Raw genomic sequence first — 13085 nt, forward strand, 5'->3', positions numbered from 1 at the left:
ACAAATTGAAGCTAATGTCAGATTTCTAATGCAGGTGATGTCCCTATCCAGGGTTATTTTGAATAACAAAAGCTATATCATGCTTTCTTTATCATGAGTTCCTGAAGTTATGAACTGGGGAAATATAAATATTGAAAAATATTTGGAAAAATAAAATTCATTGAACTTTCACTACTAATTTAAGTTCCAATTCAAGAGTTGAAAAGGAAAATACATATGATGTATTTAAATTTACAAAAAGAAAAAGCAGCCAATTTGGTAAAATTCATTACTTATTGATTTATAAAGTTTTTTGTAGTATTACATAATGACTTGCATGGTATGCTTAGTAAGAATTATCAACAGGCCAAAAAAATTTCCTCAACAAGGCAAATATTCCAAATGTCATTATGAATTATCAATGCCACATTTGAGTACATTAAATATATAATATTTAACTTAAACTCTGAAACAGAAGATTCTGTTAAGATTTATAAACAAATTTTTATTGTGTTTTAATAAATAGAAATTTGAAAAAATTTATAGCTAAATTTTCAATCAAAATGAAACAGTAGATTTAATATACATTAAAAGAAATGCATCTGACACAAAAGTGATATTATACATGACTTACAAGGAATGCCTCAAAACCATTATTTAGAATTCAAGCTATTTTGTTCTGATACCTTTCCTTCCCTGCCACATAAATGTTAAAATATAATAGATTTGAAAATATTTTTTCTTCATAATGCCTAAAAACTTAATATCCAGGAAGATTTCCTTGTCCTTCTTTCCTTTCTTCCTCTACAAGACCTATCTTACCTTTTTCTCTTTCTTTTCAGGAAATATATATATTGTAGATATTGTTGAAAGATGATCTACTAAGCATTTCATCAACAAGATAATGATTCAGCAATAGGTCTCGTGAAACACAGCTAAAATTTATCTTTGAGCTGATAAGAATATTTCTGCTTGCCTGTTTCGAGTGGATTTCAATCATATCTTGTTTAAAAAGCATAGGATAAGTGATAAGTTTCATTACCCAAAGCAAATACATATTTTAAGTAGAATGCACTTTAGAGAAATACCGCTTAGTTGTTATGGAGAGAAACCAAAATAGCAATAACTCATTGCAATGTTTACACACTTAGTAATATTTAGTTTCTAGAAAGAATAAAATCATAAAAACCATTTTGAAATCATAAATTGAATTAACATTACACATAATTTTAAAAAAAGCAACATTCTTAATGGGCCGGTTTTTAAGAAAAGTTAAAAACAAAGTGGTTTGATTCAACATTGAAAATTAAAGTGATTTATAAAATTTGAAAACAAAAAATTATTATTATTAAAAATCAAAATGAAAAATAAAATAGTTTATTTAATGCCATTTTAGAAGAATAATTTGGAATGCCTTAATTTAACTATTATTATAAATTTTAAGGCTATAAAATATAATGATAAAATAAGAATAATAAATCATTTCAGATAATTATCTTGTTTGATTCAAAATCAAAACAATTATTGAATAATATCATAACTACATAAAGTTGAATTCATATTTAAACAGCTCTAAGTTTAATAAACTTTTGTCTTAAGATAAAAGAACCACCATTAGCACTCTAAACTGTAAAAAACACCTAGAAAATATATATTTGAATTTTGTTGCCTCTTTTTTTAAGAATACTTTTAAAATGCAAGGAACATAAAAAGACCAGTGATCATGGATGACCCAATCTACTATACTAACATTCTGTTTTGATATGACAGAAGGGTTATCTTGAAACAATTCAAGTAGTTTTTATCCATCTTTCAGATATTCACCACCATACCAACACTTCCCTCCCCAAACTTTATCACACTAATGTGATACACAGCAAATTTAATAAGCACTAAAGGGCCATATTGTCATAAATTTTTAATAAAATGATGTTCAGGAAAACGTAAATGAATTTTAAAAGTCGTGAAATCATTTAATAAACAACTCATGACTTCCAAAACTAAGACCTATAATCAAAACAAAGGTTACAGATAGCCAAAACTCTATCATACAGGTCTCACTTAAAAATCATGATTATGTTAATGAATCAACAGAGTGGAGGCATTTTTTATAGTGGTGATGTCACTTATTGTTACAAAAATCTGACTTCTGGCCACTTACTATAAGTTAAATTAATATAATGAGAACATAAGAGTTTTATAAGGAAAATAAATATAAAAATATAATTCCATGCGTGCTGAGTCTTATTTATTATGGATAAGAAAGTAAGGAAATAAAATATTGTTCCTTCGCCTAAATCAATAAATATAATGGGCTAGAGAAGCTTATCCATCAAGCCATCTTTTTTTTTTTTTTTTTGGCAGACATGATTGCAGTTTTGGTTTATCAAACAGAGTCGAAAAAAAATCAATCACTTATATGTCCACAATATGTTTGTTATAAAAATCAAAACAGATAAGAAAGAATTTATATCAATCAAATGCACAAACTATCAATAAATATAAATCATCCACGGACCCCAATAGTTTAACTGTTATGGCAACACATGGATGAAAAGCATCAATCTCAGGCTCGGCTCCTAACTAGCATTATTCAAAAGCTGGTATACCAATGTGTCCTTCAGAAGCATTATGCTTGTTGAAGCAAGCTGGCTGTTGAAGATTTTCCACAAGTAAAACATTAATGCGAGTCAGTTACTTGTGAAATTCCAACATGAAGCTAATTAATTCTCACAAATTGAAGCTAATGTCAGATTTCTAATGCAGGTGATGTCCCTATCCAGGGTTATTTTGAATAACAAAAGCTATATCATGCTTTCTTTATCATGAGTTCCTGAAGTTATGAACTGGGGAAATATAAATATTGAAAAATATTTGGAAAAATAAAATTCATTGAACTTTCACTACTAATTTAAGTTCCAATTCAAGAGTTGAAAAGGAAAATACATATGATGTATTTAAATTTACAAAAAGAAAAAGCAGCCAATTTGGTAAAATTCATTACTTATTGATTTATAAAGTTTTTTGTAGTATTACATAATGACTTGCATGGTATGCTTAGTAAGAATTATCAACAGGCCAAAAAAATTTCCTCAACAAGGCAAATATTCCAAATGTCATTATGAATTATCAATGCCACATTTGAGTACATTAAATATATAATATTTAACTTAAACTCTGAAACAGAAGATTCTGTTAAGATTTATAAACAAATTTTTATTGTGTTTTAATAAATAGAAATTTGAAAAAATTTATAGCTAAATTTTCAATCAAAATGAAACAGTAGATTTAATATACATTAAAAGAAATGCATCTGACACAAAAGTGATATTATACATGACTTACAAGGAATGCCTCAAAACCATTATTTAGAATTCAAGCTATTTTGTTCTGATACCTTTCCTTCCCTGCCACATAAATGTTAAAATATAATAGATTTGAAAATATTTTTTCTTCATAATGCCTAAAAACTTAATATCCAGGAAGATTTCCTTGTCCTTCTTTCCTTTCTTCCTCTACAAGACCTATCTTACCTTTTTCTCTTTCTTTTCAGGAAATATATATATTGTAGATACCATATAAGAAATCATTTTTTCTAATCTGATTCATGGCTAAAATGTAAACTTTCAATCTGATATGGTTTATAACATTTTCATATAAAATGGTAGTTTCTTAGTAATTAAATACGATATTAACAGTTAAGGCACAAAAATGAATCATTGACTTTAAAGAGAAAACATATATGTTCATTTCTAACACCAGATATAATTTAAATTTTTTTAAAAAACATTAATACTGGATCTTTTAAAAAGTTAAATAAAAATACCTAGTAAACATATAAAAAAATTGCAAACTTTTCTGAATAATTTTATTTTGTAAAATTCTATTGAAAAGATATGTTGAAAAGGAGAATTCAAAATTCTCCTACCTTTGCTCTTTTATAACACAATTCAAGTTTACAACAAAATCAATTTAATTAAAACTGAATAAAATGTATCTAAACAAGAAAAAAAGATTTTATGGATTTTGTAATGATTTTATTAGCAAAATTTTTCAGAATGTATAGACATATAAAAATAAATATTGATAAAATTGAAGTTTCTTATATAATAACATGATGTCTCTGTTATACAATAATAAATCAAAAGGTTATTCAGTTCTTCTGATGTTATCTTTTTCCATTTGATAAAATTAATTATTTTTAGATAAACTATCAATTTTTTTAGGCATTCTACAAAAGTTTCATTTACCAAAACATGTATTCAAATGATAAGCATGTGAACAATAGCTTTGCAATATTGCATTTAAATATTTAAAATATTGGATTAAAAAAATTTGGTACTGAATCTTTTTTTTATTATTATTATCCGCTTCTTTCTGGAAGCCCTAATCTACAAATCACGACATATAAATGCATTAAAAAGTACTGGAATAAATTATTATTTCTCTACTCAAAAAATAAAATAATGTAAATCACTTTTTTGTTACTTAACTGCTTAAGGAACAATTTATTTTTTATTGCCACAGACATTCATACAAACATTGATATTTCACATTTCAAAGTTTCTTTTGTTATTATTTAGAAAGTGGCCAGATTTCATAAGTCTTTCCTTTCAATTTATCAGAAAACAGTGGTGGTAAATAATAATAAGTCAAAGAATAGCATGCTCACAAAATGCCATTCATAATTTATCTTTTTGAAAGAATGTTTTTTTTTTTTTTTTTTTTTTTTTTTTAATCTGTTTATGGTAAAATGCTAAAATCTAGAAAGATGAAATTTCATACAAATCTGGAGGAAATTTAAGTATCCTTTGTGATGAAGATATTAGGCCAGTAATATGAAAATGAAAGAAAAATAGTCAGCCATGAAGAGTTTAGCAGAAAAGGCATTAATATTTGTTTCATCATGCCAGAATATTTGTTTAACCACAGGTGCTTCAAGTGTCATATTTACCTACTAACAGCTTCATCATAAGTCATCCTCTGCATACTATTTCACAGTATATAATTACTGTCATATCCAAAACACACACTATTCTTGTGATATGAAATGATTGGATGTGTAGATGCATCAAATAGCTCCCAGCATGTTTCAAAAAATCATGAAGCAATAGCACATATTATGGCATTTATATACATGCAATAGACAATTCATTCATTCAGTAGACAAAATAAACTATTAACATTATAAAAATGTTTAGTTGTACAATGTTGAAGAAACTTTTAATCTATGTGAATGATCAGAATTGACTACAACAGATTGAAATGTAATATTCATCATGCCAGAGTTAAATAGGGGAAAAAAACACATATGTGATGTATCATAATTCTCTTAGAATTATCATAATTCTAAGAGATTAGTACTCTTTTATTCAATTTGAGTCAAGTACATAGGGTTTGCACGCACACAAAAAAGCTTACATGCAAGTGTGATTTCTCAACATTCTAAAAACCTTTAGAGAAAAATATTTTGATAAAAAGAATAAATTACTCATATAGATGATAAAAAAATTATTGTATTTCTTCTTGCGCACAGCCAACAACCCTGCCCTCACAGAATGAAGCAATATCCATAGTTGTATTAAGAGATAATTTTCATAATAGTAAAATATAAATACACTTTCACAAAATCAATAGGAGTTTAAAAAATAGATTTCAGTCAGCAGAAAAGAGGAAGGCTAATATATAAAATAAGTATTTTACAACTTGAAGATGGGGGGGGGGGGGAAGCTGAAGAAATAGAAAACAACCAAATAACACAAGCACCGCCCCCCCCCAGGAAACAGTTGTTATTATTGAGAAAAACGGCTCTTATCGTACAAGTTAAACAATACTTTCAATTTACAGCAATTATAAATAATAACCAAATATCTTCCTAAAATATTAGTAATGTGTCTACTCATATGAAACAATTCAGTGGTGTTTTTCTTTATTTATGTGTGTATGTGTGACACTTTCAATCTTAATTCTCTGATTACAGCTGGATTAGGAAAGAAAGAATTAAAATTGCTACCATATAAAATTTTGAAACAGTAACTTGTATCATTTTATCATCTAAATGTAGACTTTATTATGATAGCAAATAACACAAAATATTTACTGATTTGTTTTAGTTACAATTAACTTGGAAGCTTTTATTTCAATAGATATTTAAAATATTATATATAATTGCATATACTTTTTAACTAAGTAAATTTTATTTTTCTCATTGATTCATAGTTTTAAATTACTGGATTTAGAATTCAAATGTTTTTAGTCAAAAAAAATTATGATTTTTATGTTACATAATGCAAATAATTCCCAATAAATTTTAATAGTTAAATGTAATTATGATCACAAACAATCAATACTTAAAATTTTTATGATTAAATTTCTGAAAATGTTTTAGGCAACCCAAAGAATTAACACAAATTAAACCATTTAACCACACACCATTTAAATCTCAAACAATTATCAGAAAAGGTACAAGTATGCATATCAGTAATCAATTTGCTAAAAAAATTGCCAAAGATATCATTTTAGAGTATTGATTATGTTTGCCAATGACATGTGATTTAGCCTAAAGTTCACTACTGGGATGAGGTTAACACGCAAGTATCTTAAAAAGAATATTTTGCAAAATAAATATGAAGGAGAGAAAATTAAGAATCATTCATTCTAATCAACACAAACAGAATAATTTATTGTCATAAACTATTTCAGGAAGTTTATTGGAAAGGTTCTTTTTTATTTTCTACAGAATTTATTAATGATTTAGTATATAACAATAAGTAAGAAATAGAAAAATTTCCCGATTTTTATGTTATCTAAAGCACTTTACTTCTACTAAGTTATTACTTCAAATATTTCAAAATGAATTTTTCTATAATTGAAAAAAAAAGCAAAAAAAAAAAAAAGAAAATGATAAAGGGCTAAAAAATACAAAAAATCATTATTTTTCATATTAAAATACCAAATCAGAATACTTTATAATATGATAAATATGGCAAGTAGTTTTCTGAGTAATTCAAATGAGCATTAATACGGTTGTCAATTTGATTTCCCTTTGGAATGATTAAAGAGTTTTTTGCAATTTCCCAAACATTTCCATTTTGGCACTTATTACATCTAACACTTTTAGTTTTCCATTAATAAACTTCTTATTTATATAACTTGTGTGATAAAATCATATAAAAATTTTATATAGTCAAAAAATGGTTAAAAACATAATAAACATAAAAATCTAAATATAAATACCACAATGAGCAAATGCTATGATCAAAATACATCCATTTCATTTTTAAAAATACATGTCAGATTTTTCTTTAAAAAGTAACTCATCTTATAATTCAAATAAACTGTTTAATAAAACATGGAATAAAGTTTTAGAGTACTGAGCACTCATTACAATAAACTTTCAAAATCACTATAAAAATATTAATTTACAAAAAGATAATATAAAACCGACCAAATTATCATCTAAAGAGAAAATTTGCAATTTTTTTCTACACTTTAAAAAAATCACATTTTACAAATCTATACCATTAACTATATAAAACAAATTTATATAGAAAATCGTTGAAATCTAAGAACAGCCCAATCTACTAAATAATTGTACCACAAATTTATGTACTTTAATAACTAAACTCTAAATAGATAACAGTACATTTGTTGAACAATATGAGTAAATCTAACCTCTTTCTTAATTTCTTAAGAAGCTAATTCAAAATACAAAGAACAATTAAATTTCAAACTATACACTTTATTTTTAATAAGGAAAAGGTTGTTAACATATTAGTAATACTTTGTAATTTTAAAAAAAAATTGTACTTCTCTACCTGAGCTAAATAATGCTTGAAATGGGCATTTAAAATTTTCAAAAGTTATATAATTAATTGTATTTTGTAAATTAAAAGTTTAATGTCTTTTTGTTAGAACTGAATAACAGTGGCATCCAGGAAAATTAAACTGTATAAAGGCTGTTTCACATCTAAAGCAAGGAACTTGACAAATAAAGGTTTTGAAATGGCAGTAGTTTTGCAGCTGTCACGATAGAAACAATTAAAAAAGATTACTATCATAGGAAACAATAGCAGTAAAATTGGATCTAAACACAAAAGTTAAATATAGATTCGTTGCTGCGCAGAAACCATAATTAAAACATTTAATTCTGACCTGTATTTAGCATTTAATAGACACTAAAAATAAAATATACTTACATTGAACAATGATTTAATACAAAGTGGAGATGATGTGCTTCCATAAATTTCAAAGCTTTTACTTGTTTAATTTTAGTCATTTGTACTGCATTTCTTCCCCTTACGAAAAGCATTGACAAAATCCTTCCCTTTTCGTAGACAACCGAAACAAATCTTTCCCCGTCTGCTCTGCAACTTTCCTATTCATCTGTTGCCGTTTGATAATATAAAGTCTTAAAACATTGCAATAAAGTGCACAAATTTTAATATTGTGGAAAAAGATAAATATATAAAATACATAATGGAAATATTGTTAAATATTTCATTCAATCCTATAACATAATATTTGAATTCATATTTTGAAAGGTTTGCCCAGGTAATAAGCATTCTTTTCTTTCCAAAATGAGTTTGAGAGAGCTTTTCTTTTATTGGCAACAAAACTTACAGAAGCAACGACACGACAGCGGTTTGCGTACAAGCGGCCGGTAATTTTATTCTGATTAGATATAAGCATGGCTTGGAATAGTAAGTTATAATATTTAAATCTTTCAATACTAAATAATTATAATTTTATGCCAAATCCCTATAAAAGTAAAGCTGAGCAAAAATTTATTAATTCGTTTTAAATATACTGAGAGACAAAATGATTGTTCTATATCTGCGATACAAAAACTCCTCTGAGCAAATTGATAAGCTTACTTTGCTCAACTTTAATTTTAATTAAAACTTGTGTAGCTCACATCCATATCGTAATAATTATTTTATATTATTATTAATATTCTCCAAGATTGTTTTTAAAAATGTTCGTGGATTTGTTTCACTGTTAAGTTTATAAAATTCATCATTCTGTTAGTATTAATCACATAAATTCGAATTACTAAATATCATTGTATTTTCAGGGAAAATATTTTTTTCCATATTTGCCTTGATTCTATTTTGTACAACATGCAGTTCTCTGACTCCATCAACTTTTTTAACTAATGCTGATCAACAAAGACTGAAAAAAGTCTTAACATCAGCTTTTCCTTTGAATGATCTTACTACAGCACACTATGCAGTTCTTGGATATACACTTCTAAAGGAAAAATTGCCTGAAGTAAGGATGTTATAATTTATATCTTATTTCTTATAATATTGTTTGCCTAGTGATAAAACTATTCACTATAAATCACACTTTTATGCAGCATATATTTCTAAGATTTTAGAAAATATATGCTGCATATATTTCTAATATTTTTTTTTTTGTATTTATTTAAAATAAGATGTAAAGATAGAACTTCAGTCAAACTAGCAGAAAAGATCACACTTTTATGCAGCATATATTTCTAAGATTTTAGAAAATAAGGTTATCGTTTCAGTAGTTGAAAATATTTCAATTGATTTTTATTCCACCAAGCCATATATTTCATTGATATTAATTTATTAAAGAATTTTTTTCATTAAAATTGTTCATTTTTATTTTAATTATATTAGAAAATGATATTAAATTTGAAAAAATGTATTAACAATGTCCTTTTTTTTTTGTATTTATTTAAAATAAGATGTAAAGATAGAACTTCAGTCAAACTAGCAGAAAAGATTTTGTTCTGTTTTGATTTGTTTGAAATAATGATTATCAGAAGCTTGCGAGATCTATTTGGGTATTAAATATCTTAATTTGCTTATTGTGACTGAGGGCTTTAATACTTTTTAGTTGGAAATTCAAGATTCTTTAGAAAGTCTTGATTAATATATGCCAAGTAATTCTCTTCTCTTAGAAAAAGAAACTGTCCTTTTTTTAAATTCAGAAAAAATATTCTGAATGGACGCCTCGTACTCAAACACAATGCACAACGAATTAAAAGGAACTTTAAGTTGTTTAATTATTTATAATTGTTGGATTTGAATCAAAACTCTCTAGAATAAATATGATTTTTACTTATAAAACTCATAAATTATATATATATCACCTTTTTTGCCATGGCTACAAATATCCTCCAATACTATAAAATTTAACAATCCATGAACTAATTAATATAATATGGTTTGTAATAAATCACGATGTGGAGAAAGACCTCCAACTCGCAACAATAATAAAAAGCTAAATAATGACTATGAAGACCTCAAAGAAATTACAATTTTATGCCAATCATCCTAAAAATAAGAAAAAACTTATAAATTAATACTTAATATGTCTTATTGCACCAATGTGTTCCCTGAATGTTTAATGATCTGCCAATATACAAACACATGATTAAAAAGCATTCAAAATACCTTCTTTATTTTTTCACTTATTATTAGTTAAATTGTATGATTAAATATTAAAATTAATATGACCCTTCCAGCTTGTTTTTATAGTGCTATTTATTTATTTTTTTCGAGAGGCAAAGAACCTTTGAGTTCAAGCACTCCTTTAGCATCTGTACATAGTTAGCTAACAGTTTCTGTTTGTTAGTTGGTTAAAAGCTGCATTTACTTCACATCAAATTCATTTAATTTCGTTATAGAGAACAAAATTGGAAAATTTATGTTATTGCTAAAGTAGAAAAGGTAAAAAGAACATTTGATCTTAGATGTGTTTTTATCAATGTGCTAATCACAGTAATGGTAATTGAAGATAAATGTATATTTTACATTACTTAACTTTTTTTTTTCATGTTTGATTGTGACTTAAAAAATGAAGATTATACAATGAATCAGTTCTTTTTTTTATTTTACACAGATGCTATTGTATTACTTTTAAAAGAAAATAATTTATATTTAAGAAATTTTCACTATTGACTTGTTACAATTCCAAAACAGTATATTTTAATTAAAAAAAGTATTTTACAATAATTATTTCTTTTTCTCTCATCTAGAAAAAAGAATTATTGTAAAATACTTATTGCTTTGTTGAAATATTAAGTATTGGGCATAATTGTTATTACTTCATAAAACATTTTTTTTTTTTTTTTAAATTACTAAATTTTTCATATGAATGGATACTATGTACAATGTGAAATGAATGTTGCCAATATTTTCTTATTGCATTTTTAAAATTTTGTGTATTCTTTAAATTCCCCATATATTCTACAAAAGGCTTTATAATTTAAAAATAATATGAAACGCGAGAAATTAATTTGTGTACATTATAGGTGCACATGCCTCATAATTTTTTGAAAAAAAAATTTTTAAGAGAAGGATAGTATTTTTCTTATATACATCAAACCAAATAAAATTGTCTGCCACAAAAATTTTAAAAATTCATTCTTACTATCTTTTTTGAAATTTATTTATGTATTAAAGGAAGAAAAAATTGATAAGGATCAATTTTCTATTTTTTTTTTTTTTTTTTTCTCTATTTTACGGGTTAAGCATTGATTGATTCTTATTATTATTATTATAATTGGTGAGCTAAAAGTCAATGCAATTTTGATATATCATTGAAGGATTTTTCTTATTTTGAAGCAGAGATCTCATTTTGTATTTGTAAATGGTTTTTTTTTTCTGTTAGTAAAATTACTGTTCAATTCTGATTGGCATGCTGGTATACAGCATGAATAGGAGAGACCGCACTGAAAGGAAACAAATAATTTTTTTCTTAAGCACTCTGCCGATGTGTATATATTTTTGTATTGCATTTTTTGTGAGTAAATTTGTCAAATAGTTCTGATAAGTATAACTAGTTGGCTAAAAGTCGGTCTAGATGGAATTGTATCTTTTAGTGTTGGTTAATATTGTTGCATATAGATGTACTATTTGTATTTCATTCGTTTTGTTGATCTACTACTGCTGTAATTTTTTCTTCATGCTCTTCGGAAGGGGAATTTGGGGATCTTCTGTTGAATTTCAAAAACAATACATAATATCATTGATTGCACAATAATTTAGTTTGCTTCTACAATCTCGGAAAAGATGTCCCTTTTTGAAACATAATAATTGCAAAAAAGAGGAAGCATTTTACTTAATGAAAGCTTATCTGAAATTTAATAAGCAAAAATTTTGTTTGTTTGTTTGTTTTTGAGAATTGAATTTTATTTCAGATTGATTTTAGTTAAAAGAGTAGAATTTTTTTTTTTTTTTTTCAAATACAGTTAAGAACATATTGTGCAATAATTAAAGAGAATAAAACAAAGCAATATTGTTCTGAAGGTTTTAGAAACATCTGAAAAATATCAGAAATTTCTAAAAACCTGGAAAAATCAAGAAAGTCCAAACAGCAGAAATGCTCACTACCCTGAATAGCCTTTTAATGTACATGTTATATTTGATGCATGTTAGAAAATGAAATTAATAGTATTATATCTGCTGTTGAAGAAAATAGAACTGATTGTATACAATTTGGAAATTATTTTCATCAGGTTTAACTATTTTTATGCTGGATATAATGAAAAATCATATTAAGAAATTTGATTGAAGAGAGCTTATTTAAGAGATGAGAGTATGAGTTTAAGAGAGGATTTCAAAGGAATAAATTTAACATGATTGTTAATATTAATTTTGTATTTGCGAAAAGCACTTATAAAACATGTAAATATTATTTTGACCAATTTGAGATAAAACAATTAAAATGAACATATATATGAAAAACCTTGAAAACAAAAGATGAATTTTAAATGTATTAACTACTTAAGGGCACAGCTAAAATTAATTCATTCGGTGCTTTTATGAATATCTGTGATAGTAAAAATGCAATTTGGCTATTAAGCAGTTAAGAAAGAAAACAAACCATTTGTTTTAATGAAGTGAATAATTTGAGTTAATATTTTCATCTGCATTTATATATGCTTAACATATAAGAAAATGTATCGAAAAAAATACTTTTTAAATTTATGTTTAAAATAAAAAATATGGGTCTTGTTTTGTAATTCAAAATTTATTTTATAAACTTAAAAAGTTAGATGTTAATTGAATTTTTATTTATTTTTAAAAAGGTGGATGTAATTTATATTCTTCAGCAATGCAATTGAT

General features: G+C 25.5%; 2 protein-coding genes across 3 annotated transcripts in view; one reads left to right on the forward strand and one right to left on the reverse strand.

Annotated features, from left to right (window-relative positions):
* Window positions 1–8430, reverse strand: part of LOC129974830 (MFS-type transporter SLC18B1-like) — a 40046-nt gene extending 31616 nt beyond the window's left edge. The window contains exon 1 of one of the 2 annotated variants that reach the window (XM_056087596.1): window positions 8178–8430. The gene's annotated coding sequence lies outside the window, so the exon portion shown is untranslated. Of the gene's footprint in view, window positions 1–7796; window positions 7928–8177 lie in introns of those variants that run through there. The other variant, XM_056087598.1, reaches the window with a different exon arrangement.
* A 107-nt stretch (window positions 8431–8537) lies between these two features.
* Window positions 8538–13085, forward strand: part of LOC129974832 (dolichyl-diphosphooligosaccharide--protein glycosyltransferase subunit 2-like) — a 28423-nt gene continuing 23875 nt past the window's right edge. The window contains exons 1-2 of the mRNA XM_056087599.1: window positions 8538–8681; window positions 9056–9252. Of these exons, the coding sequence (XP_055943574.1) occupies window positions 8669–8681; window positions 9056–9252 (210 nt within the window). The 5' untranslated portion in view covers window positions 8538–8668. The remainder of the gene's footprint in view (window positions 8682–9055; window positions 9253–13085) is intronic.

Source organism: Argiope bruennichi, chromosome 7 (genome assembly GCF_947563725.1).
Source record: "Argiope bruennichi chromosome 7, qqArgBrue1.1, whole genome shotgun sequence".
NCBI classification, from domain to species: Eukaryota; Metazoa; Arthropoda; class Arachnida; order Araneae; family Araneidae; genus Argiope; species Argiope bruennichi.